This window comes from Salvelinus sp. IW2-2015, unplaced genomic scaffold (genome assembly GCF_002910315.2).
Source record: "Salvelinus sp. IW2-2015 unplaced genomic scaffold, ASM291031v2 Un_scaffold4188, whole genome shotgun sequence".
NCBI classification, from domain to species: domain Eukaryota; kingdom Metazoa; phylum Chordata; class Actinopteri; order Salmoniformes; family Salmonidae; genus Salvelinus; species Salvelinus sp. IW2-2015.
In genome coordinates this window covers 1,949-29,477 of record NW_019945459.1, presented here as the reverse complement: position 1 = coordinate 29,477, position 27,529 = coordinate 1,949, and the positions used below count along the sequence as shown (strand labels likewise).

The window sequence follows — 27,529 nt, the reverse complement described above, 5'->3', positions numbered from 1 at the left end:
TGTTATAGTAAATACAATATAGTTATAGTAAGTACATAATATGTTTAGTGTACATCAAATATTTTATAGTACATCAATATGTTATAGTAGTGTACATCAATATGTTATAGGTACAATCAATATGTTATAGTAGTACATCAATATGTTGTATAGTAACATCTATATGTTATAGTAGTACATCAATATGTATATAGTACATCAATATGTTATAGTAGTACATCAATCATGTTTATACGTACAATCAAATGAATGTTTATAGTAGTACATCAATATGTTTATAGTAGTAACATCTATATGTTATAGTAGTACATCATATGTTATAGTACAATCAATATGTTATAGTACTACATCAATATGTTTATAGTAGTACATCAATATGTTATGTAGTACATCAATATGTTATAGTAAGTAATCATATGTATAGTACATCAATATGTTATAGTACTACATCAATATGTTATAGTATACATCAATATGTTATAGTAGTACATACATATGTTATAGTAAGTACAATCAATATGTTATAGATCTACATCGATATGTTATAGTAGTACATCAATATGTTATAGTAGTACATCATATGTTATAGTACATCGATATGTTATAGTAGTACATCTATATGGTTATAGTAGACTAGAAATTGTACATCGTTATGTAAGTAACATCAATATGTTATAGTAGTCATCAATATGTTATATAGTAGTACATCAATATTTATAGTAGTACATCAGATATGTTAGTAGTACATCAATATGTTATAGTACTACATCAATATGTTATAGTAGACATCTATATGTTATAGTAGTACATCAATAGTTATAATAGTAAGTACATCTATATGTTATAGTAGTACATCTATATGTTATAGTAGTACATCAATATGTTATTAGTACATCATATATGTATAGTAGTACATCAAATATGTTATAGTACTCATCAATATGTTATAGTACATACTCATATGTTATAGTAGTACATCAAATATGTTATAGTAGTACATCTATATGTTATAGTAGACATCAGATAATGTTATTAGTAGTACATCATATGTTATAGTATCACATGAATATGTTATAGTAGTACATCTATATGTTATAGTAGTACATATCAATAATGTTATAGTAGTACATCAATATGGGTTATAGTAGTAACAATCATATGTTATGTAGTACATCATAATATGTTATAGTATACATCTATATGTTATAGTAGTACAATCAATATTACATCAATATGTTATAGTAGTACATCAATATGTTATAGTAGTACATCTATATCCTTCATATGAATGTTAAAGTACAGTCTTCTGAATACACATTTCAAACTAAAAGGTTCTCAAGGCAGAAAACATTCCAGACATGGATTCAGAGTGAGTTTTTATTTATTATTATTTCAGTAAACAAACATGTCCATACAGCCATCTGCATGAGATATCAAGTGCGTTGACAGTCTAGCCTCTACAGTGGTTGGTAACACAGCACTGACAGTCTAGCCTCTACAGTGGTTCATAACACGGTGTTACAACCCCACAGTCTAAAGGATCATTGAGACTAACCAAAAGAGACTGAAGCTTTGATTTGTGGGACAACGGTCCAGAACACATCAGGACTTTTATTTCAAAGTGACGTATGGTACACAGCCTCAGACAGGAGTATCATAAATACAGGCTTTTCTGTTCCCCTTCCCCTACCAGCAACTCCTGTTACCCCTCTCTCCTCTTCCTCACCCCCCCTCTTCCTCCTGGTGGTATTAACAGGGGTGATGGTCTGGTACTCGCTTCCTGCAAGGGGAAAGAGGGAGGAATCAGTGAAAAGGAGAAGTACTACGTTTTCCATGAATGAAAAACAACCCACTCACCATTTCAGAGCGGTAATTAAATGATCAACTTACAAATGACAACAACTGCACTGGCAAGTCATGTGGTGGAAGGCCTAGTGCAAAGCAGATTGGGATAACAAGGATTCTCTACTCTAGTCATGTGGTGGACTGCCTACTGCAAAGCAGATTGGGATAACAAGGATTCTCTACTCTAGTCATGTGGTGGACTGTTAGCTGTAGACTTGACCAATCAGAATGAACCAGTCATTGAGGATAGAAGCAGAAGACAGGGAACATTCTGGCAGCGGAAGACACTGGAGCCGTTATCCCTCCATAACAGACAGGAGAACAGGGAGACAGTGGAGCCGTTATCCCTCCATAACAGACAGGGACAGCTGAGCCGTTATCCCTCCATAACAGACAGGAGAACAGGGAGACACTGGAGCCGTTATCCCTCCATAACAGACAGGAGAACAGGGAGAGCACTGGAGCCGTTATCCCCTCCATAACAGACAGGAGAACAGGGAGACACTGGAGCCGTTATCCCTCCATAACAGACAGGAGAACAGGGAGACATGGAGCCGTTTCCGTCATAACAGACAGGAGAACAGGAGCAGTGGAGCCGTATCCGTCATACAGAGAGAACAGGGAGACAGTGGAGCCGTTATCCTCCATAACAGACAGGAGAAACAAGGGAGACATGGAGGCCGTTATCCCTCCATAAAGACAGGAGAACAGGGAGACACTGGAGCCGTTATCCTCCATAACAGACAGGAGAACAGGGAGACACTGGAGCCGTTATCCTCCATAACAGACAGGAGACAGGGAGACGACTGGAGCCGTTATCCCTCCAAACAGACAGGAGAACAGGGATGCCAATGCCAGAATGGAGGTTTAGATGAGGCATTTGACTGCACCTACTGTAAGATTCTGGGATATCTGGAACAGTAAACGATAGCTGCAGGGTGGTGTGTGTGTGTGTCAGGTGCTGGTCCTCACCTGGGCGCAGCCTTGATGATGTTGTCGACGCGGAGGATCATCTCTGCAGCCTCCGCAGCAGACAGCAGAACCTGTCTCTTGACCTGGAAGCTCTCTGTCACCCCCATCTCTGACATGTCACCGATGGTGCCCTGGTTCATATCTGAGGGACCCGGGAAGACGGACAGACATTAGCCTAAGTGTGATGCGATGCGTCGGATTCACGTATTCAATCTGTTTTAATTCATCTGGCCCCGTTCAAATAAAACGATTCGAAGAAGAAAAACAAAAAAAAGGTCACAGGTCAAAGGAAGGAGAACGAGGCACATGCCAAAGCTAGGTTTGAAACATCTAGGAGAGTGGAGGTGTATTGAGACGGTACTCACTCAGACCCATGGTGGTCTTCCCCTCCTGATGAGCAGCTCTCAGCTGGGCCACCAGATCGGCACTGTCGTAACCGGCGTTGTCTGCGATGATGGTGGGCAGCATCCGGAGAGCTTTGGCGAAGGACTCCATGGCCACGGCCTCTTTGCCCGGCGTCCTGAGGGCCAGGTCTGTCACCACCTTGGCCATCAGCATCTCAGAGCAGCCTGGAGGGACAGCAGCATGGTGATTCTCACAGTGGGTTCAGACAGTAGGGGGGGGCTGGGTTGAACTGGTTGCAGCCTGTTATTTCCCCACAGTATCCATGTGGCTGGGCAGTGTGTGTGTGTGTGTGTGTGTGTGTGTTTGTGTGTGTATAGACCTCACCTCCTCCGTAGACAGTACGCGTCTCCTTGACGGTCTGAGCCAGGACACACAGGGCATCGTGGAGAGACCTCTCAGCCTCGTCCAGGATCTGCTGCGTGGCTCCCCGCAGCACCACGGTACACGCCTCACCTGGGAGCGGGAACACAAAAACACAGAGGCAAAGAGGGTCAGGACTTACAATCAGAGAAAATACGAGGAAGACAAAATTCTGACCATCAAGCCATTATCCTGCTATAAAAGTCAAGAGGTATAAACCCATTACTACATCAGTCTGCTGTTGTATCAACACTGACCCAGGGCCACTCCTGAGAAGTGGATCAGAGTGTCCTCGCCGATCATCACCTCCTCGATCAGCTTGCAGTGGCCCAACTTCACCAGCTCGGGGTGGTCGAAGGTCGACGTGATCTCTCCTCCCGTGACGAGAGCCAGGCGCTCCACTCCAGAGAAGTCGGCGTGTTCGATGGCCATGACGCCTGCTGCAGCAAACAGCTGCTCTGGGTAGTTGTAGATCAGCTGTCTGGTGATCAATCATTATTGATTACTAAATTACTAAAATCAGTCACACACACACAACGCTGGAAAAACCTTGATGAATAGGTGACTTCTACTTAGTATGTGTGTGTGTGTGTGTGTGTGTGTGTGTGTACCTGTTGATGAAACAGTTGATTCCGTGCTTGAGGATCCGCTCCACTTTCTCCTTCATCTTCTCTTTCTCAGCCATCTCGATCTCAGCCACCTTGGCCGTGGAGTCCACACGCACTCTGGAGCCAAAGATCTGACACGAGATTACACAGTTGGTTGGTTAGAAACATGAAGGGAATTTCCAGCCGTTTTTACAACACGTCTTAAGAGGCCACTAGGAGATAGTAGGGAAGAGTATCAGGGATGGATTTAATTCTGATTCAGTCAGCTGGAATTTCAAAAAAAAGAAAGTTCCTTGTTGTTTTTCAAAGAGGAAAATTGGAACTGGAGTTACAGTTTACTTCCTGAATGGGTAAAGAATTGATCGTCTGTAAGCGTACGAGCGTATAAAAAAAGGTATAACCTTGATCTTATCGGTGTCCATGCCCGTGTTGGAGATGAGGATGTTGACGTTCTCCAGCCTCTTGGGCTGGTTCACACCAATCCTCTTGTCCAGCAGAAAACCTACCAAGACAACCAACACACGAAGCTGCATTAAACACAACACAGAGTAGATGGTTGAACAATCTGTCCTCTAACTAAGAGTAGGTTGTTTATTATTAAACGTTCACACACATATATATATTACACACAGTACACTAGTTTTGTGCATAGACGCAACATTAGCTGTAATGAACGTCTCATATAGCCAGTTTGCTGCATCTACCCGATTTTAATTTAGGAGGTTATTAACCAGTTATAACAGCACCGTATGAAGCTGCTACACCTTCTCAATCCTCCAAGAGAACATATACACAGCTCTGGGTCAGACTAGAGATCTTTAGACCTATTCATTAGGTCACACCGTAGCAAAGGTTTAGCAACGTGAAAACCCCCAGCCTGCGTTTCTCATTGGTCATCTTCAGGTAATCCCTCCCTGTTTCAGTCAGTTTTAATTCCGTTTGGTACCCTAATGAATATGACCCAGATGAGACCAACTGTCGTTTTCTGTCAGAGGTAGAATATGCATCAGCCTCCCAGCGGTCTCACCTTCGTCCAGGTAGGAGTCGATGAGGCTGCCTCCGAGCTTCTTGATGACGTGGATGGCTTCCAGGTTACCGGAGCTCTTCAGTCGGAGCACGGCCTCCACGGCCAGCTTGGCGAAGTGGTCCTTGTGGTGGGTCAGCAGCTTGGAAGACAGGGTGGTGCGGGAGATGTTCAGAAGGTCCTCATGGAACTTCACCTGGTCGTCACTGAGGAGGAGGAGGGGGAGAATAAACAGGAGGAGGGAAGGATGGTATTTTTCACAGCTTAGCAATGTGATGTGTGAAGTCCTTATGGTTTTGGATGGGTGATTACTCATCTATGTAAGAGCTTATTAAAACCTTATAACATCTCATGACATTAGCTGAGTTCCGTTGTGTGATAACAGACCGCGTGGTTAAACCTGACATTATATTCTAYAAATGCGRCATCATTGAAGGCCTACCCATGGTCCACAGCAGCCTCCTTCAGAGCCTGGCGGGCTGCCTGGGTGGCCTTCCTCCAGCCAGAGATGATGATCTGAGGGTGGATCTTCTTGGCGATGAGGAGCTCAGCTTCCTAAAAGACAAGACATCAGGGTTGTATTCATTTGGGTACACCGTAGGAAAAACATTTTTGCAACGGGAAACAAAAAACAAGCATTTCAAATTGGGTCATTGATAACTTTAGGAAGTATTACCAAGACATGGCACTATAGCTGGTGTTGATAATGGTTTTACTTCCAGGAGTTAATCACTTCACAACAGACAGCGATATTAAATACAGTATTAGCTAGATGGACTGAAGAGGGGGATTAAGGTAATCACTTCACAACAGACAGCGATGTGAAATACAGTATTAGCTAGATGGGCTGAAGAGGGGGATTAAGGTAATCACTTCACAACAGACAGCGATGTCAAATACAGTATTAGCTAGATGTGCTGAAGAGGGGGATTAAGGTTTGTTAAGGAAATCATCCACTCTTACCCTGAGCAGTTCAGCAGCCAATACCGTGACAGAGGTGGTGCCATCTCCAACCTCATCATCCTGGGTCTTGGACATGTCTGGAAGACAGGAGGACTAAAGATCAGAGAGGGTCTAGGACATGTCTGGAAGACAGGAGGACTAAAGATCAGAGTAGGACATGTCTGGGAAGACAGGAGACTAAAGATCAGAGAGGGTCTAGGACATGTCTGGAGACAGGAGGCTAAAGATCAGAGAGGGTCTAGGACATGTCTGGAAGACAGGAGGACTAAAGATCAGAGAGGGTCTTGGACATGTCTGGAAGACAGGAGGACTAAAGATCAGAGAGGGTCTAGGACATGTCTGGAAGACAGGAGGACTAAAGATCAGAGAGGGTCTAGGACATGTCTGGAAGACAGGAGGACTAAAGATCAGAGAGGTCTGGACATGTGGAAGACAGGAGGACTAATGATCAGAGAGGTGATGCAGAGGGTCTGGACATGTCTGGAAGACAGGAGGACTAAGATCAGAGAGGGTCTTGGACATGTCTGGAAGACAGGAGACATAAAGACGCAGAGAGGGTCTAGGACATGTCTGGAAGACAGGAGGACTAAGACGAGAGGATCTAGGACATGTCTGGAAGACAGGAGACTAAGGATCAGAGAGGACAACACGTGTCCAGAAAACAGCATAGCAGAGGGCCACTGCCTTGGAGAGCAGCCTTTCATTTTCCCTACAACTACATAGTTAAACTGGTGAACACAAACTCACCAACCAGAAAATACACAACGCAGAGGTCAAGAGGACTAAAAAGTCAATAATGATCAATGGAAAGTGTTTTTTATGTAATAGGGGATTAATGATCATGGAAATAGTGTTTTTATGTAATAGGGATAATGATCATTGAATAGTGTTTTATGTAATAGGGGATTAATGATTAATGGGTCAGAGACATGGGAGAATTTTCAGTCCGGGACCTCATAGCTACATGGCAAGTTCTCATTGGTCCAAATTGTTTATACATTGAACCTGAAATAGGATACTTGTTATTTAGCCATTGGCCCAGTTTAATTGCAAGGAATTATAATTCATCAACCACAGGCTAGGGCTGGGTTATAAATATAAAAGTACATCCTGTCCCCTTGTTCTGTGGGGAGAATCACAGGAGAGAATCATCTTAGAGAATCACTGAGGACAGGGGAGAATGAACATCTACCTCTCAGCATAACATCTCCTCTTTGAATAAACCTATTTACCTCCTCCTGATTTGCTTTGGGGTCTGTGTTATTGAAGAGTAACATCAARTGCTAACACTGGTGAACATCAAAACTCACCAACCAACACTTTGGCAGCAGGGTTGTCCACTCCGATGGCTTTGAGGATGGTGGCCCCATCATTGGTGACTGTAACAGTTCCCTCCCTGCCACCTCCGATAAGGATCTTGTCCTGCAAGGTTTTTAATAATTAAATGTTTTATTTCACCTGTATTTAACCAGCTAGGCCAGCTGAGAACAAGTTCTCATTTACAACTGTGACCTGGACAAGATAAAGCAAAGCAGTGCAACAAAAACAACACAAGAGTTACACATAAACAAACGTACAGTCCATAACACAATAGAAACATCTATGTACAGTGTGTGCAAATGAGGTAGGATAAGGGAGGTAAGGCAATAAATATGCCATAGTGGCGGAAAAATACAATTTAGCATTAACACTGGAGTGACAGATGTGCAGATGATGATGTGCAAGTAGAGATACTGGGGTGCAAAAGAGCAAAAATAAATAAATAACAATATGGGGATGAGGTAGTTGGGTGGGATATTTACAGATGGGCTGTGTACAGGTGCAGTGATCGGTAAGCTGCTCTGACAGCTGATGCTTAAAGTTAGCGAGGGAAACATAAGTCTCCAGCTTGATGACTTTTTCAATTCGTTCCAGTCATTGGCAGCAGAGAACTGGAAGGAAAGGCGGCCAAAGGYGGTGTTGGCTTTGGGGACGGACAGTCAATGTGAGTTTGAGCCATGCAAACTATACATTTGGTCTAGTTGAGTTTATCATCAAGTCATGCTATGCACTTAGGGATTGATTTTTTGGTTTGTATAATTGTTCATAATTGGGAATTTGGTATTAATAATTGATTGATGTCAATGACAGACTTGCTGAGTGATGCATACCATTCCTTTTGGTCCCAAGGTACTCTTCACCAGATCTCCAATGGCGATGGCACCGATGAAGGACGACTGGAGGAAACCCAAAACATTAAGTGTAGCACGATACTACGGTAACGTCACAGTAACAAACGTTTTATGATACCACATTTTAGCATACTTGATACGTTTCATATGATTCTACCACATTTTCCAGCCTACAACTGCACTGTAATGTTAATAATTCGTTTTTTAAAGTTATAAACAGCCACTAGTCTCGTTGTAGGGCCGGTTCAATAATGAACTTGACTTGCATGCACATATCAGGTGTGGGGGCTGCAGTCTGTCAGCGTGCATCCTCTTCCAGCCATACTCACCTGTGGTGTGTTAGCGGTTGAGAGAATGATGTGTGTGTGTGTGTGGGTTAGCGGTTGAGAGGAATGATGTGGCGGTGTGTGTTAGCGGTTGAGAGAATGATTGTGTGTGTGTGTGTGTTAGCGGTTGAGAGAATGATGCGAGTGTGTGTGTGTTGTTAGCGGTTGAGAGAATGATGCGAGTTGTGTGTGTGTTAGCGGTTGAGAGAATGATGTGTGTGTGTGTGTGTGTTAGCGGTTGAGAGAATGATGCGAGGTGTGTGTGTGTTAGCGGTTGAGAGAACTGATGCGGTGTGTGTGTGTTAGCGGTTTTGAGAGAATGATGCAGTGGTGTGTGTGTTAGCGGTTGAGAGAATGATGCGGTGTTGTGTGTTAGCGGTTTGAGAGAATGAATGCGAGTGTGTGCTTGTTTAGCGGTTGAGAGAATGATGCGAGTGTTGGTGATTGTGTTAGCGGTTGAGAGAATGATGGAGTGTGTGTGTGTTACGGTTGAAGAGAATGATGGATGTGTGTGTGTGTGTTAGCGGTTGAAGAGAATGATGGGTGTGTGTGTGTTAGCGGTTGAAGAAGAATGATGGAGTGTGTGGTGTGTTAGCGTTGAGAGAATGATAGTGTGTGTGTGTTAGCGGTTTGAGAGAATGATGAGTGTGTGTGGTGTTAGCGGTTGAGAGATAGATGCGAGTGTGTGTGTGTTAGCGGTGAGAGATTGATGAGTGTGGGTGTGTTAGCGGTTGAGAGAATGATGCGAGTGTGTGTGTGTTAGCGGTTGAGAGAATGATGCGAGTGTGTGTGTGTTAGCGGTTGAGAAATGATGATGTTGTGTGTGTTAGCGGTTGAGAGAATGATGCGGTGTGTGTGTGTTAGCGGTTGAGAGAATGATGCGTGGTGTGTGTTAGCGGTTGAGAGAATGATGCGTGGTGTTGTGCGTTGAGAGAATGATGCGTGTGGGTGTTAGCGGTTGAGGAGAATTGATGCGTGTGTGTGTTAGCGGTTGAGAGAATGATGCTGGGTGTTGTGTTAGCGGTTGAAGAATGATGTTGAGAGGCGGGGTTAGCGAGTTGAGAAAATGTGTGTGTAGGTTGAGAGAATGATGTGGTGTGTGTGTTAGCGGTGAGAGAATGATGGTGTGTGTGTGTGTTAGCGGTGAGAGAATGATGTGTGTGTGTGTGTTTAGCGGTTGAGAGAATGATGTGTGTGTGTGTTAGCGGTGAGAGAATGATGTGTGTGTGTGTTAGCGGTTGAGAGAATGATGTGTGTGTGTGTTAGCGGTTGAGGAATGATGTGTGTGTGGTGTTAGCGTTGAGAGAATGAAGTGTGTGTGTGTTAGCGGTGAGAGAATGATGTGTGTGTGTGTTTAGCGGTGAGAGAATGATGTGTGTTGTGTGTTAGCGGTTGAGAGAATGATGTGGTGGTGTGTTAGCGGTGATGAGAGAGTGATGTGTGTGTGTGTGTTAGCGGTTGAGAGAATGATGTGTGTGTGTGTTAGCGGTGAGAGATGATGTGTGTGTGTGTTTAGCGGTTGAGAGAATGATGTGTGTTGTTTGTTAGCGTTGAGAGAATGATGTGTGTGTGTTAGTGGGTTGAGAGAAATGATGTGGTTGTGTGTGTTAGCGGTTGAGAGAGATGATGTGTGTGTGTGTGTTAGCGGTTGAGAGAATGATGTGGTGTGTGTGTTAGCGGTTGAGAGAATATGTGTGTGTGTGTTAGCGGTGAGAGAATGATGGGGGTGTGTGTTGAGGAATGGATGATGTGTGTTTCTGAGAGGGAGGTTTCAGGCGTGTTTTCTCCTTACTGCTACGATGTCATCCAGATCATTATGCATGTATATTCCTTCCTCCCATTCCTCCAACAAATCACAGATAGGCCTTTGCCAATATGAGCAAATCAGCCGTTCTATGCCGTATTCTAGTACACAGTGTGAGTTAAATTCCATGTGTGTGTTGGGCTGAGTAGAGGTGTGAATATCAGTGACATATTTGTGTAGCACATGTGTATAATGTTTAGAATATGGGAACAASAGTCGGAGGGAAGGGACTAACYGGACATTAGGCCACTGAAATGTGTTCCGTGTGGTATCGCGAATACTTGGCCTGGTATCGMAAGTAAACTGTTTGTATCGTGACAACCTTTASAAAACATTGTTATAAATGAATGGTACAGTAGAAAAGCAACTATTAYTGTAGTATAATAAAGGGYAARGGGGATGATATACTAACATAACATAAAGTAKACARCACAGAACACTCAGCTCACCAGACGGGCTGTCTCAGCTTTCTCCTCGTCAGCTCCTTGCCTGAAGATGTTCACTGGGGCCATGGATAGGGACGCCTGCAAGACAGCGCAAGGTCTCAGACAACGCAATCTTGCCAGGGTCACACCCCGAAACAAAGCAAACTGGTGAATGCTTGTGTAAAAAGTTAAATGTTTTGACTTGACAATCTCTATGGTAATATATTATGTCAAAGAAATCTCCATAATCATGGCAGTGTCAAGATGACTAACATGTGTAAGAAGCCAAGAGCTGCTGACATAATTTGACAGGTGATGTGAATGATGCATTGAAATGTCTAGACTCATGCTTACATTTGTATCAACAAAAAATATTAACATTGTGCCTTATTATCAAACTCAAAAATGTACATTGCCGACCATACATGGTCATAGATGCACTTGGATGTTTGAACGGCAGACGGTTGGTAGCATGGGGCTAGGGCTGTAACAAGGACCAGTTGCTGACTCCACCCACTTCTCCTAAGAAACCGCTAGAAGCTTTGTGGCCCAAGCGAACTGCGTTTTGGTAAACGCTATAACTAGCCATGTAGCCTTCATTGTTGTGTCATTGTGCAAGAACATGAAAACGTTGAAATCTGTCGTGTCATGCTACTGTTAGATGGACAAACCCAACAACTAGCTCGCCAACTAAAAAATCTAGGGATACTGATGGGAGACAAAGTAGCTTAGCTAGTTAGCTCCACCCCTTAGCAAGTTGCTATTTTGTAAAAAAAATAAAATAATAATAATTAAGTCGTTTCTACTGCGTTCTACTACGTTCATTCAAAGCTTATCCAGTTCAAGGTGAAAATGAACTGTTTCTACATCAGGCTTGATTTTCTGTTGATCACATAATGCCATCCACATAAAATTACCACATGACGCTATTAGCTAACCGGCTAACTAGTTGGCTGCGTCCAGGGCCCATGTGCTTCCCCAGTCAATGTTACATCCGTCAGAAATAAAGAAATGAACAAAACCCATATTTATGCAAGATACTGCAAGTTTACGATAATGTTGTTTAAGTCTGTGTAGTTAACGGTTACAATCATGTCGTTAAATAAAATATTTATAAACGGAACAAAGAGGTTCGCTTACCATGATTTCTGTGAGTTGATAGCAGAAGCCGTGCYCGCACCGGGAAGGAACAAATAGGAGTGACGCAGCTACGTAAGGACTCGCCCATAGCAAAGGTCKGTTCGATTTTGTGCACCCGGGGGGCAGCGRTCGCACTTTTGGTACAATTTCTCTCCTCTCTACCGATCCGGKATTTAGGATGACCTAAATCAAYCCCACCTAATTTAGAGAGTATTGTGCAGATTGTGCGAACTCACTGCACACCCCTCTCTACTCCTTCTCCAATGCAGAATAAATKATATTCAATAACAATTTTTAGACAGTAACCTACTATACTCAGGGTATGAGTAATAGGAATTGATATTCAATAAACCAGTGAATAAGAGAACATTTTGCCAAAATAAGCATAAACGTCATGTTTATACATAATTGCATGTACCCCAAACAAAACACCACTGTCATTCAAACAATTTGGCAATATTTGTAATAGAAAATGTGATAACTAGATTATTGGCCCCAGATGTGACGTTTTCTGCTTTCCTGTTTGCATTTTGTCTAGTTCAGGTCGATCYGTGGAGGAGGTGGTCTGGAAAATGGCTGACGGAGTTGATCACATCGACATCTACGCCGATGTTGAAGAGGATTTCAACCAGGTATGCAAACCGTTACATTTGTTTAAATCCTACAACGTTATAGACATATTTGTGGTTTGCCCTATGATTTATATTCGCTAAAATGCTTATTGAAAGTTAAACCGAGCTATKTGGCGTCCGATGAGACCTGCAKAAGCGTTGCCTGTATTCGCCGCAGCGTTTTTGAATTGCAACTACGCAAGAGCTTTTCAAATATTWWAAAAATAGTAACGTGGATGTTGTGTACGTCTTAGTTTTATGTRTGTTGGCTAATGTATACATTTGATAGGTAAATATGTTTCACTTTGCAAACCAACGTGGTCGTTCCATTGTTAACGACAGAAGCTTGTTTTACTGGAGGCGAAGTGGCGGGGAAGGCCTCGCACAACACACAAAAAAAACGTGGCCTGGTTTGTCGTCGTGCGCTAACATTATATTGGTATTCAACTACCTAGTTACACATTACCGTGTAACTGTTTAGCTAATAGTATAAAACAGTAGGGACTGTTTGCTAATAACGAGTTTTTGTAGTTTGTGTGTCGTTTCCCTCCGGTCGGCGACTGTTTTTAAAAAGGTTGTTGCCCTCTCGGCGTCACTCCCCCTGCTTGCTGGCTAGGCTAAAGTTAGCAATTATGTTGATGTTGGTCGTTTTTTTCTCTAAAAGCAAACAACGTATTCAAGATACCATGTTGCACAAACATGAATCATTTTGTTAATTTTTTATCAATTGCATTTCTAAATCTGATATTTGTTATTTTTCTGTATTTTTGTTAATGCCAAATGGAAATCCTATTCAAATCAAACAGAATTTGTAACATGCGCCGAATACAACAATTGTAGACTTTACCATGAAATGCTTACTTACAAGCCCTTAACCTGACAGTGCAGTTCAAGAAGAGTTACGATGGAAATGCTATTCGTTTTGAGATTAGTTTGATTCTCATTGATCAATCACATAGGACTTGTTATCTCTGGTTGTAAATTTACGATATTTGACCCAGTTCTCACACAAAAATGCAGAAATCTATGGTTTTCGCATTTCAGTTTTGTGCAAAGATTGCCAGCTGCACTCTGATGCAGTGTGTGTAGACTGAAGTGTTGTGTATGCAGGGGTTGGTCATACTTGCCGAGTCTTTTCAATGTCCATCTGTGCACTTTAAAGGGATATTTCAAAAATGTTCAAAGTCATAATCTCCAGAGCAGTGTCCATTTTGTACTGAACAAATTGTACTGAACAAATCTGCATATTGKAAACACTCATTTGGATGTTTTACTTATCCACATTCTGTGTTGTTGACTCAAAGCAAAGTAACCTGATAGTGTTTGTTAGGKCCTCATTAGCACGGGGACTGTCCAAAATATTATACTGTTGGACTGAGAATAACCAGTTTTAGGCAACAAACTGTTACTGTTGAAATGTTGGCTAGATAATGTGGCTCACATTGTTTGGCTATTCAGGTGTGCAATAATGTCTGCATCTTTTGTATTTCATGTCCTGAATATCACAAATTGTGTAACTGCAAAACGGRTAAGACCTCATTCTCCTCTCTGACTGCCACACCTGTTAAAGCATGTTGTTGGGCTCATTCCAGATCGTCTTTGTTGATATCGCTGTAGGACCCAACATTGACACGAAGGAACAAAGAGTTTTAAAGACATTCTGGAGCACAACTATTGATTGATTGACTGACTGTGATGTAAGGTTGACCTATTGTGTTCCTGTGTTCCCACAGGAATCAGACTACCCTGCCCATGACCAGATAGACTTGTATGACGATGTTATCTCTCCTTCGGCAAATAATAACGGAGACGCACCTGAGGACCGGGACTACCTGGACAACCTACCCCCACCTGCTGGCTCCGAGGGGAACAAGAGCACCCCGCCCAACGTAGTTTACACGTACACTGGCAAGAGGATRGCCCTGTACATAGGCAATCTCACATGGGTAGGTTATYGGTTTGGATAAGAGCGTCTGCTGAATAACAAAGATMAATATAAACGGGCCAGMTACTTAGACCCAGATTAAGCTTACTTCSGGAGTTAAAAWGCGTGCTCAGTGGGTCTTTGAGAATTGCCTTTGGAAGTGTTTTCTTTAGTCCAGAGATGGGCTTAGTCGGGGTCAGGGACACCGGCCCTTAATGTGCATCAATTATGTAATGGGTCTTGATGTAAAAAAGTGCCTCCCCTTTCCAGTGGACAACAGACGAAGATTTGACAGACGCRATTGGATCAATAGGCATTAAGGATCTGCTGGAGATCAAGTTCTTTGAGAACAGAGCCAACGGCCAGAGTAAAGGGTGAGCTTTCTCCTTGCCTTTCATGATCCCTCATATTACACTCTGACACTCTGAACAGACWGTTTTTTTTGTGGATGACTTTCCTAATACCTTTTGAACTACACACAAGTAGTTAGTTTTACTCTGAGCTTCATTTATTCCATTATTTTAAAGAGATAAACAGAAAAAATATCCCAAATAAAAGCCAGAAGGAAAGAGAGAGATGGTGACTTGGTCCCGTTATGCCCTGGTGTGTCCCATTAGGTTTGCCCTGGTGTGTGTGGGCTCAGACACGTCCTCTAGGAAGCTACTGGACCTGCTGGCTAAACGGGAGCTACACGGACAGAACCCCATTGTTACCCCCTGCAACAAGCAGTCCCTCAGCCAGTTCGAGATGCAGTCTCGGAAAAGTAGGTGAACCTGCGTGCCTCCCACGGGGATGGGCAATTAGAGTTATAGAATAATTTTTGTAAATTAGTTATGTTTTTTCTGCACGGTTTAATGACAAGGTAGGTCTGATAACTTGGGAAGACCCAAATACTCTGATGCAGACCCAAGTATTTGGGGCTTGAATCTGCCTCCGCTGTCAATGCAGAAATTCCAGAAAAATAGTTTATACATTTGATTAATACATTGATTTAGTGAAGTAATTAGAGTTTTAGCGCTCAGAACTACCTGATTGGGTGAGCACAATGAGTTGGGGATTTGAATGTTCTCCCCGCCCTCTTCTTTCCCTTTATGCCCAGGTACATCGGGTGGGCAGATGTCCGGCGATGGGAAGGCGGGACCCCCCACCATGGGCCCCCGCGGTGGCTTCCCCATGGGCATGGGTAGGGGCCGAGGCCGCTTCCCTGGCCCTCCTGGCCCTGGAGGAGAGCGCTTCCCTGGGCCCATCGGACCCGGAGGGCCACCGCCACACTTCCCAGGTGAGTACTCTTCCRGCTCCAGCAGTCGGGTCGGTCCGTTCACATGGCTCTCGGCTAAAACCAGGGTGTCWGCTGGTTCTTAGTCTGTCTTACTTTAAGAGTTATGAATCAAATTTATCTTAAAAAATGTGACAGTTGATTACACTGTTTGTTATATTGTGCTGCTGCTTAATTGTTGACACGCGGCAAAAAAAAAATCTAAACAACGGAACGTCAAATAATACTGGAGGCCACTTTCAAGATGTTGGAGAGAGCTATCCAACCACATGTTTTAAATCGACTTACTGTTAACCCATAAGTCAAAGCCCTGTCTAAGCCGGGGGGTGGGGTTCTACTAAGCTATATGGAATTGTTTTAAGGTCATACCAAGGATCATTTTACTATACTGAACAAAAATAATGCAAGAATGTAAGATTATTCCGAGTTACAGTTCATAAGGAAAAGTCAATTGAAATATATAAATTAGGCCGTAAACTATGGATTTCACATGATTAGGTATCCATTGGTCACAGATACCTAAACAAAATGGGCCTCGGGATCTCGCCATGGTATCTCTGCATTCAAATTGCCATCGATTTAAAATGCAATTGTGTTTGTTGTCCGTAGCTTATGCTGCCTATACCATAACCCACCGCCAAAATGGGGCAAATCTGTTCACAACGTTGACGCCAGCAACGCTCGCCACACAAAGCCATACACGTGTTCTGCGGTTGTGAGGCCGGTTGGACGCACTGCCAAATTCTCAAAAAGACGTTGAGGGTGGCTTATAGTAGAGAAATTAACGTTCAATTTTCTAGCAACAGCTCTGGTGGAAATTAAACATAAACTTCTCCTTAATGCAACCGCTGTGTCAGATTTCAAAAAAGCTTTACAGCGAAAGCACACCATGCAATAATCTGAGTACAGCGCTCAGCCACCAAAACAAGCCATCAGATACCCGCCATGTTGTGGAGTCAACAAAAGTCTGAAATAGCGTTATAATATATTCACTTACCCTTTGATCTTCATCGGAATGCACTCCCAGGAATCCCAGTTCCACAATAAATGTTTGTTTTGTTCAATAAAGTAAATCTTTATGTCCAATACCTCCTTTTTGTTCGCGCGTTTAGTTCACCAATGCGCGGACTCTAAGTCCAGACAAAGTCAAAAAAGTTCCATTACAGTTCGTAGAAACATGTCAAACGATGTATATATATCAATCTTTAGGATGTTTTTATCAATAAATCTTCAATAATGTTTCAACCGGACAATTCCTTTGTCTTTAGAAAGGAGAGGGAACGGCGCTCGTGCTCACGGCCGCGCGCGATAAACAACTCATAGCTTTCAACTGAGCCACCCACCTGACTGGTCTTATTTGCTCCCTTTTCACAATAGAAGCCAGTCTTTAGAACAACGTTCTAAAGACTGTTGACATCTAGTGGAAGCCTTAGGAAGTGCAACATGACCCCATTTACACTGTATATTGGATAGGCAATCACTTGGAAAAACTACAAACTCAGATTTTCTACTTCCTGGTTGGATTTCTCTCAGGTTTTTGCCTGCCATATGAGTTCTGTTATACTTAGACATCATTCAAACAGTTTTAGAAACTTCAGAGTGTTTTCTATCCAAATATACTAATAATATGCATATTTTAGCTTTTGGGCCTGAGTAGCGGCAGTTTACTCTGGGCAGCTTTTAATCCGAACGTGAAAATTCTGCCCCCTAGCCAGAAGAGGTTTTAATGCAGTCAGCATGCCAATTGCACGCTCCTTCAACTTGAGAATCTGATTGTGTTTTAGTGGCCTTTTGCCCCAGCACAAGGTGCACCTGTGTATGATCATGCTGTTTAATCAGTTTCTTGATATGCCACACCTGTCCAGTGGATGGATTATCTTGGAAAACAATAAATACTCACTAACAGGAGATAAAAATTTAGAGAAATATATATATTTTTTGTTTATGAAACATGGGACCAATTAAACGTGTTGCGTTTTAATATTTAGTTAAGTGTATTTGCTTTTGAATTTTAAAACCACTTGAAGTATCAAAAATATATAGCAACAATTTTTATTTGGCCTTAGTGCTATTAGTTTATGCAAACGCATTGAATACGATTCACTACATGGAACAATAGATAGTAGTAGACTCCCAACCTCTAAAGGAAGTTTGTTCTGATGTCTGTCCTATAACATTTAGCTCCTTATTTTTGGCACTAAACAGTCTAGTCTCTGTCATTCTAATCCCAGTCTAAACTGAGGGGGTCTACTAAACTATATGAAATTGTTTAAGAAGGTATTACCAAGGATTAATTTTGCTCTTTTAATATTTTTTAATCTAAATATTTTGAACATTTGGCCTTACTGTTATTAGCCCATACAAATGCACTGATTAAAACGAGGACAGCTCAGGTTATTGTGAGTAACAATTATTTCTCAACTGTAATACAGATGAAATAACACCACTTTACAGAGTATGCCATTGAATGATGTCACAGCAGAGTGGGCAATAACACACTTTACAGAGTATGTCATTGAGATGATGTCACAGCAGAGTGGGCCAATAACACCACATTACAGAGTATGTCATTGAGATGATGTCACGTGGAGCGAGTGGGCCAATAACACCACTTTACAGAGTATGTCATTGGAGTGATGTCACAGTGCAGCGAGTGGGCCAATAACACCACTTACAGAGTATGTCATTGAGATGATGTCACAGTGGAGCGGAGTGGGCCAATAAACCACTTTACAGAGTATGTCATTGAGATGATGTCACAGTGGAGCGGAGTGGGCCATATAACACACTTTACAGAGTATGTCATTGAGATTATTCAACAGTGGAGCGGAGTGGGCCAATAACACCACTTTACAGAGTATGTCATTGAGATGATGTCACAGTGGAGCGGAGTGGGCCATTCCGTAGCTTATATAGGTCTACCGATGGAGAGTTTCTGTAGGACATTACATTTACTGTTAAATCAATTGCATGGCTATCTAACAGCGATGTCATATTTAGAGTTAGCGAATCTAGCTAATGTGTGTTGAGTTCCTCCTTCCTCAGGTGGTGAATAGCCTAGGCCCTAGGCCAATAGGTACAAAAAACATTCAGGCTAAATAATCTCTAAAAGATCCAAATATATATCTGATTACTCTGGATCCTATTTTGACATGTTGCACATGAAAATATAACCATCATGCGTTCCCTGAACAAATAGATGAAATGGCTAACTTATTTTATGTCTGTCTTGGCACTGGAAAAACAGCCAGTCCTAAAAAGACTACTTTTTGCCAACATGGGCTCATTTCTGGAGGGGAATATTAGCAGCTGTGGCAGACCTCAAAATAACTATTAAATAGCGTTCCAAGTGGCATTAAAAAGGTTGTTTAAGTCTTAAATTCAACTAAATTGAACCGGCAGATACCCTGAAAAACAGTACCGCCGGAAAGGAAGCTCATTTTAATTGGTTAAATTTAAACCGTGCCCTGAATACAACCAATGAAATGGCTTCCTTTCTGATGTACTGTTTCTGCTGTAAGCAGTGTGAATGGATCTTACACTGACAGCCAGGCCAGTACTGTTGSTGTTATGCYCTGCATGGACTGAACTGAAGATGGGTCCTCCTGTCTGTGTATTATCCTGTCTTCCACGTGAGCATATGTGGAAAGGATTGGACGCACCAACCTACCATCTCTCTACACATTTGTCCGTTTCAATAATACAGGTCTGACTGTTCTCTGTCCCCTTGCTTTCAAAGTTGAGTGAAGTACTTGGATTGGGGGGGGGGGGGTTATTTCAACATTTGTTTTAATCCAGTTTTGCCCCTGTCTTTACCCCCCTTCAGATAAAAAAAACTCACTTTCTTTTTGCTTTGGCAACTTCTTCCTGTGTTGCTAGCTGCGCTGCTGCCATTGGCCGAATGGCCAGTGAGTCACTGTGGCACCAGCCTTGTTGTGATTGTGTTTTTCTCCCACTAGGGTCGGGGATGAGGCCACCTGAACTCATTAACCATAGACACACAGAAGGCCACCTGATGGATATGATTTCATTGCTTCCGCCGGGACGTGATGGGAATTGGCGACCCAGAGGTGAATGCCTCGACTCCTGTTGACAACAGTGCTAGGGTTGGCAAACTTCTCCCCAAATCTTCCCAAAAACCGATTTTCTCATAAATCTCGTTTGAGGATTTATGTAATCCGCAGGGAATTTCTGGCGATGGAATCTTCCAACCTGGAATTTTGGGGAATTTTGGTCATGTTTGGGATTTTTGCACCCTTCAGTGCTAATGTACTAATAAGAATGATTACCCCCCCCCCCCCCCCCTTTTTACAGTGTTCTTTTTATTAAGGCCTCTGTCTGTGGAGTCCTGGGCTGACTGACTGGCTGGCTGCTGAACAAGCCTCTTTATTAAGGCCTGTCTCTCTGTCTGTGGAGTCCTGGGCTGACTGACTGGCTGGCTGGCTGACCAAGCCTCTTAATAAGGCCTGTTCTCTGTCTGTGAGTCTGGGCTGACTGCTGGCTGGCTGACCAAGCCCTTTATTAAGGCCGTCTCTCTGTCTATGGAGTCCTGGGCTGACTGACTGGCTGGCTGACCAAGCCTCTTTATAAGGCTCTCTTGTCTATGGAGTCCTGGGCTGACTGACTGGCTGGCTGACCAAGCCTCTTTATTAAGGCTCTCTGTTGGGTCCTGGCTGACTGACTGCTGGCTGACCAAGCTCGTTATAAGGCTGTCTCTTGTCTAGGAGTCTGGCGACTGACTGCTGGCTGACCAAGCCTCTTTATTAAGGCCTTTTTGTCTGTGGAGTCCTGGGCTGACTGACTGGCTGGCTGACCAAGCCTCTTTATTAAGGCCTGTCTCTCTGTCTGTGGAGCCTGGCTGACTGACTGCTGGCTGACCAAGCCTCTTTTTAAGGCCTTCTGTCTGTGGAGTCTGGCTGATGACTGGCTGGCTGACAAGCCTCTTTATTAAGGCCTCTCTTGTCTGTGGAGTCCTGGGCTGACTGACTGGCTGGCTGACCAAGCCTCTTTATTAAGGCCTGTCTCTCTGTCTATGGAGTCCTGGGCTGCTGACGACTGGCTGGCTGACCAAGCCTCTTTATTAAGGCCTGTCTCTCTGTCTATGGAGTCCTGGGCTGACTGACTGGCTGGCTGACCAAGCCTCTTTATTAAGGCCTGTCTCTCTGTCTATGGAGTCCTGGGCTGACTGACTGGCGGCTGACCAAGCCTCTTTATTAAGGCCTGTCTCTCTGTCTATGGAGTCCTGGCTGACTGACTGGCTGGCTGACCAAGCCTCTTTATTAGCCTGTCTCTCTGTCTATGGAGTCCTGGGCTGACTGACTGCTGGCTGACCAAGCCTCTTATTAAGGCCTGTCTCTCTGTCTATGGAGTCCTGGGCTGACTGACTGACTGGCTGACCACTCTTTATTAAGGCCCTCTGTCTGTGGAGTCCTGGGCTGACTGACTGGCTGGCTGACCAAGCCTCTTTATTAAGGCCTGTCTCTCTGTCTGTGGAGTCCTGGGCTGACTGACTGACTGGCTGACCAAGCCTCTTTATTAAGGCCTCTCTGTCTGTGGAGTCCTGGGCTGACTGCTGGCTGTGACCAAGCCTCTTTATTAAGCCGCTGTCTCTCTGTCTTGGAGTCCTGGGCTGACTGACTGGCTGCTGACCAAGCCTCTTTATTAAGGCCTTCTCTGTCTATGGAGTCCTGGGCTGCTGACCGACGCTGGCTGGCTGACCAAGCCTCTTTATTAAGGCTGTCTCTCTGTCTATGGAGTCCTGGGCTGACTGACTGGATGGCTGACCAAGCCTCTTTATTAAGGCCTGTCTCTCTGTCTATGGAGTCCTGGGCTGACTGACTGGCTGGCTGACCAAGCCTCTTTATTAAGGCCTGTCTCTCTGTCTGGAGTCCTGGGCTGACTGACTGGCTGCTGACCAAGCCTCTTATTAAGGGCCTGTCTCTCTGTCTATGGAGTCCTGGGCTGACTGACTGCTGGCTGACCAGCCTCTTTATTAAGGCGTCTCTCTGTCTATGGAGTCCTGGGCTGACTGACTGCTGGCTGACCAAGCCTCTTTATTAAGGCCTCTGTCTGTGGAGTCCTGACTGACTGACTGGCTGGCTGACCAAGCCTCTTTATTAAGGCCTGTCTCCTGTCTTGGAGTCCTGGGCTGACTGCTGCTGGCTGACCAAGCCTCTTTATTAAGCCGTCTCTCTGTCTGTGAGTCCTGGGCTGACTGACTGGCTGGCTGACCAAGCCTCTTTATTAAGGCCTGTCTCTCTGTCTATGGAGTCCTGGCTGGCAAGGACACTGGCTAGGCTGCACCAAGCCTCTTTATTAAGGCCTGTCTCTCTGTCTATGGAGTCCTGGGCTGACTGACTGACTGGCTGACCAAGCCTCTTTATTAAGCCTGTCTCTCTGTCTGTGGATCCTGGGCTGACTGACTGGCTGGGCTGACCAAGCCTCTTTATATAGGCCTGTCTCTCTGTCTGTGGAGTCCTGGTGCTGACTGACTGGCTGGCTGACCAAGCCTCTTTATTAAGGCCTGTCTCTCTCTGTCATGGGTAGTCCTGGCTGCTGACTGACTGGCTGCTGACCAAGCCCTCTTTATTAAGGCCTGTCTCTCTGTCTATGGAGTCCTGGGCTGAGTGACTACTGGCTGACCAAGCCTCTTTACAATTAAGCCTGTCCTCTCTGTCTGTGGAGTCCTGGGCTGACTGACTGACTGGCTGACCAAAGCCTCTTTATTAAGCTGTCTCTCTGTATGGAGTCCTGGCTTGCCTGACTGACTGGCTGACCAAAGCCTCTTTATTAAGGCCTGTCTCCTCTGTCTAGTGGAGTCCCTGGGCTTGCACTGACTGACTGGCTGACCAAGCCTCTTTATTAAGGCCTGTCTCTCTGTCTATGGAGTCCTGGGCTGAACTGGCTGACCAAGCCTCTTTATTAACTGGCCTTGTCTCTCTGTCTGTGGAGTCCTGGGCTGACTGACTGATGGCTGACCAAGCCTCTTTATTAAGGCCTGTCTCTCTGTCTGTGGAGTCCTGGGGCTGACTGACTGAGCTGGCTGACCAAAGGCCTCTTATTAAGGCCGTCTCTCTGTCTGTTGGAGTCCTGGCCTGAAGCTGTACTGGCTGGCTGACCCAGCCTCTTTATTAAGGCCTGTCTCTCATCTTGATCCTGACTGATGGTCACAGCTCTTATTAGGCTTGCATGCTGGCACTGACTGACTGGTGCTGAAAGCCTGATTAGCCTCCTTAGCTGGTATACTGACGGCTGACCAAGCTCACCCCCCCCCCTACAACACCTGGATCAACCCTCGTCATTTGTTGGCTTTCCATGCTGTCGACGATCTGCCAATGGCAGCAACAGTGAAGGGCTTATGCTGACTCTCAGACATCTTTTCCTGCTTCACCGTGGTTTCCACCATAGACCAGCTTCCCATCCGCTGTCATTCTTCAGCAGTCGTTCTTCCAACGGTCTTCCACCTCGCATCATGTCTGTCTGCGATTCCATACGGCTGGACTGGACCTGACAGTGTGCCTGGCTCCATGACCCAAACCACTTTTTAAAGCCTCCCATGACTCTATGAGTCCTGCTGCTGCTAATACCAAGCTGGTCTTGCCCCCATCCACCAGTCAGTTGTTCTTAAGTCCTGTATTTAGCAGCTGTCTTTACCTGTCAACTATATGTCGTCCGTGCTTTGCTCTTCTACACTGGCTGTTCTTTCCGAGCACAGACAGTCGTCGCTGCTAAGCTGGCTCCTCAGACACATCCTGTCTCATACCAGCTTTTCAGCCATCAGACAGTCACCCTCAACCAGTGGCTTAGTCAACCGTAACTGATCTGTCCAAAGGGCGTGGTCTATGGCTACCCTACCATCCAGACCAGTCAGTCCTGCTGCTCCATACCAAGGCTTGGTCTTTCCAGCCATCCAGACCAGTCAGTCCTGTCTGCTCCATACCAAGCTGGTCTTTCCAGCCATCCAGACCAGTCAGTCCTGCCTGCTCCATACCAAGCTGGTCTTTCCAGCCATCCAGACCAGTCAGTCCTGTCTGCTCCATACCAAGCTGGTCTTCAGCCATCCAGACCAGTCAGTCCTGCTGCTCCATACCAAGCTGGTCTTTCCAGCCATCCAGACCAGTCGTCCTGTCTGCTTCATACCAAGCTGGTTTTCCAGCCATCCAGACCTGTCTGTCCTGATACTCGCCTACTGGTTCTTGGCTTTCATTGCTAATATCGTGGCAAAATCTAAAATGTTGGTCTGCTAAATCTTTAATTTGATTCACAGAACTAGGTGGGTTGCACCAACATGGTATAAATTAATCTCAGATTAGAGCTAAGGTCTTAGGGTTATGAATTAATCTCGGATTATGAGCTAATCTAGGGTTAGAATTAATCAGATGTGTTGCACCACTTTTTTAAATCTGTGATCAGTAAACATGATTACGGTTTTAAAATATATCAGTGACATGTTACACCAATAATATGAGTATTTCGTGAGTTGAAACGAAGTAGCTAGCCTACTTGACAAATGAGGCACAAAGTTGCTGTTCCTTGATAAAATAAAACAATGTTAGAACTGCTGTAACTCCATCGTGAAAGTTCTCATTGGTTGGCTGATTTGAAATAATATCCGTTATTTGCCAGTCTAGACGACAAACTAATTTGTTAGCAACTGTAGCTAGCTAGTTTATAAACCAACTAGCATACATATTATGTATTGTCATTACTTACGTTATTTATCCATGTATTATTTGTCCTAGCCACCTGTCATGGCACGTCAAAGAAGTTAAAATGTATCAATTTATGAAAAAATATAATAATATATATATTGTCGGAGCTGATGGAGGAACTTAGTAATGTCCTGGAGGATAAAAAGACAGACCACACGACTGTCAAAAAAGAAGGAAGACACCTGGGCATTTTTATGCAACAGAGTTTAATTGGATCGACACGATTCAAGAGAAGAGGGACCTGCTGGGAAAAAGAAAGCATGCTGGGAAAAACTTAGGCCGAAAGCCAAAAGGATGCGTCAGAGGAGAGGCGGGGTCTGTTTCAGACCGAGGGAGGGGCCTCCGTCCAAGGGAATCACCCAGAAGATATGCGAGATGATTCCCAGCGGTTTGCCCCTCTCCATAACTCCTATTATGACCATTGGACAACTCACCCACCAATATTTAGTAAGCATAAATAACTGGTAAATATCGATGCCTGTAATGCATGTTAAAATGAACGTTAATGCTACTTCCACCACTACAATGTTACCGTATCAGGCCCGTTACAGCATGTTCCATAACGTCATCATTCGTACTCATTTAATGATTTAAATTTATTATAAAAAGTCAACAGGATTCAAACTGTCTCTAATTATTCTCTGAGGAACTGTCGTTTTGGTCTCTCCACGTAGATATGCTGCCATTTTTATCAGTTCAACCACCTCAAGTGGCAGTTTTAGAATTCATCTAATTTCTTTTAGGATTTAATTTAACTGGATTAATTTAAAACCGAGCTTTAAAATTTGGTGCAACAAGATGAGTAAGAAAACACTTGATTTACCCAGTTTAAGAGTTGATGCAGCCCAGCCCTTGTGTCAAACAGTAGAGATGTAAAGTGGTCCTTCACGTTGTACAACGTCAGAATTCACGGCTTCTTGTTTGAATCCTTTGCTGTGTTGCTTCTAAGCTTAACTTTGATCCCACTAGTCAAGGTGGCTGCCAAGGCAGTGACTGAAACATAGAGGATCACAACATTATCCACATCTTCTCACCAACACGTCATGCAACTTAAAATGTCACAATTCCTATCCAGAAGTCATCAAACCAAGCTAAGACATTTGCTGCAGTACTTGAGTTCCCTGTTTGTGGTCTCTGGATTCCAAGAACTGCTCGTGCCTCTCACTGAACTGGAACTGCTCGTCCCTCTACACGGGAACTGCTCGGTGCCCTCTACTGACACTGGGAACTGCTCGGTGCCCTCTACTGACACTGGGAACTGCTCGGTGCTCTACTGACACTGGAACTGCTCGGTGCCCTCTACTGACACTGGAACTGCTCGGTGCCCTCTACTGACAATGGACCCCACAAAGCTTTAATTTGCTTTCAAACAGTTGGTAGTGAATCCAAACTCAAGACGGTTCTGTTTTGTGTTTCTTGTGTTCCAGGCGGTATGCAGGGCCCACCTCGACCCCCTCTTGGGCCTCTAGGTCCCCTGGCCCCCTAGGCCCCCTCCCCCAGGACAGGGCCTCCCCCCTCCCATGCAAGGCCCCCAACCGTGGCGACCGCCCCCACCCCGTCATGTTCCCCGGCCAGTTCGGCAGCCCCCCATGGGTCTCTCCCCCCCTGGCCCTCCCCCACACGGCTTCGGCCTCCTCCTGGCCCCTCTCCTATCCCCACAACAGGCCCTACCACCCCCTGGTCATTTCCCTCCTCGCCCCCCTGGTCCCCTTGGACCGCCTCTGGCCCTCGCTCCCCCACCACACATGACCGGGCCCCGACCTGGAGGTCCCCCACCGGCACCCCATGTCAACCCAGCGTTCTTCCCTCCTCCTGGGGGTCCTAACAACATGGGGGGCCCTCCTGGAGGAGACGGCAGGGGCCCCAACGGGCCCAACGACCCCTATGGACGGCCACCTCCATATGACCGGGGTGACTTCGGACCCGCCGGCAGGTAATATAACCCAACGGGATCATGACATCACGTACTGCCAGTTCTACAGAAAGTCAGTTGTTTCCCTCCTCCTCCTCCTCTTCTTCATTGGTTCTGTTCCAACCTCCTTTACTGTACTCTAGATGATGGTTCGTGTTTGAAGAAAACTGATCTATTGAATGTCAGATACTGCCAGTTTTAGTCAGAATTTATTTCAGTATGTAGAACAGCTGTGGTAGAAGCAACACAAGGAAATAATCCGACACCTTGTAATTATAGCACTGTCAGGTTCCCTTGGCAACAGTCCGTCATCGTGTGTGTTTGTGTGGGGGCGTCTTTTAAAAGGGGGGTCTTTTACCTTAGTATTTTGACTAAGAAGCGTGGTTTCTTTAGTGACCCTCCTGAATCTCCCTTCCTCCATCCCTCCCTCCCTCCTCTGGCTGCCTACAGTAACCAGCGTCCCCCGCTAATCTGTGAGTTTGACCTCAGGGCCCCCCTGCCCCGCGGCTGCCCAGACCCCTGGATTAACGAGGGMTTGGTCGATCTGAAAAATGGCGGCCAGCACTTGCACAATGCGAGTGACCCAGGGTTAGTAGAAATACTGCCAGACCGCTGAAGGAACATTAGGAACTAGCTTCCCCTGTAATGACCTGGTGCCTGGCTTTGTTGCATTTTGAGAGTGGATGCTTGTTGTGGTGTGATGGATGGCGAGCTAAGTTCGAAAGACACTTGTGTGGAATAGTAAGGTGGCTTCACAGCGTAGTAAACTGTGTTGGTGCTGTGTGCTTGTGTATTTCTTAGATGTAGCTTATTATTACATGTGTTATCCCACACTGGATAGGTTTGCTATCTGCTGTGTAGTTTGTTGTCATTTAACTGTGTGTTTCTTGACTCTCTGATTGTCGTCCACCCCCTGTTTTCACTAACTCAAGCATCTGTGTGATCTGGGCTACGACAAAATTTTTCTAGTTCTTCGCCATACCCGTTGTGAGCAACTTCATTGGCGGAGAACAGCCATGGTCCTCCCTCTGGACCCTTCCCCTCCCAATGAC

General features: G+C 44.7%; 2 protein-coding genes and 1 non-coding gene across 3 annotated transcripts; 1 reads left to right on the top strand and 2 right to left on the bottom strand.

Moving 5' to 3' along the window:
• Nucleotides 1–1,363: 1,363 nt before the first annotated feature.
• On the bottom strand, nucleotides 1,364–12,151 carry cct2 (chaperonin containing TCP1, subunit 2 (beta)). Its single transcript, XM_024143609.2, has 14 exons — nucleotides 12,044–12,151; nucleotides 10,928–11,002; nucleotides 8,328–8,393; nucleotides 7,488–7,599; nucleotides 6,178–6,254; nucleotides 5,657–5,769; nucleotides 5,218–5,420; nucleotides 4,592–4,692; nucleotides 4,194–4,321; nucleotides 3,840–4,063; nucleotides 3,547–3,675; nucleotides 3,183–3,386; nucleotides 2,818–2,959; nucleotides 1,364–1,780 (listed from the first exon to the last, which is right to left on the bottom strand). Exons 1-14 carry the CDS (start codon nucleotides 12,044–12,046, stop codon nucleotides 1,750–1,752), a joined length of 1,608 nt encoding a protein of 535 aa, XP_023999377.1. The 5' UTR covers nucleotides 12,047–12,151; the 3' UTR covers nucleotides 1,364–1,749.
• LOC112077001 (small nucleolar RNA SNORA47) lies at nucleotides 4,828–4,969 on the bottom strand. Its single transcript, XR_002895307.1, has one exon. It is a non-coding gene; the product is annotated as a small nucleolar RNA SNORA47 (small nucleolar RNA).
• Nucleotides 12,152–12,566: 415 nt separating the features above from the next.
• On the top strand, nucleotides 12,567–27,108 carry LOC112076997 (cleavage and polyadenylation specificity factor subunit 6). The gene is given in 9 exon segments (XM_024143611.2): nucleotides 12,567–12,675; nucleotides 14,388–14,600; nucleotides 14,849–14,952; nucleotides 15,196–15,341; nucleotides 15,678–15,857; nucleotides 19,814–19,924; nucleotides 25,993–26,035; nucleotides 26,037–26,498; nucleotides 26,928–27,108. Coding segments are annotated over 9 exon segments (1,485 nt in total). The 5' UTR covers nucleotides 12,567–12,615; the 3' UTR covers nucleotides 27,094–27,108.
• Nucleotides 27,109–27,529: the final 421 nt, after the last annotated feature.

Excerpts from the sequence above, each read along its gene's own strand:
- cct2 (XM_024143609.2), bottom strand. Across the intron at positions 6,255-7,487 it reads TGCTGCCAAAGTGTTGGTTG|ACATGTCCAAGACCCAGGAT; the intron begins GTGAGTTTTGAT and ends CCTGTCTTCCAG. Across the intron at positions 4,322-4,591 it reads TGGACACCGATAAGATCAAG|ATCTTTGGCTCCAGAGTGCG; the intron begins GTTATACCTTTT and ends ATCTCGTGTCAG.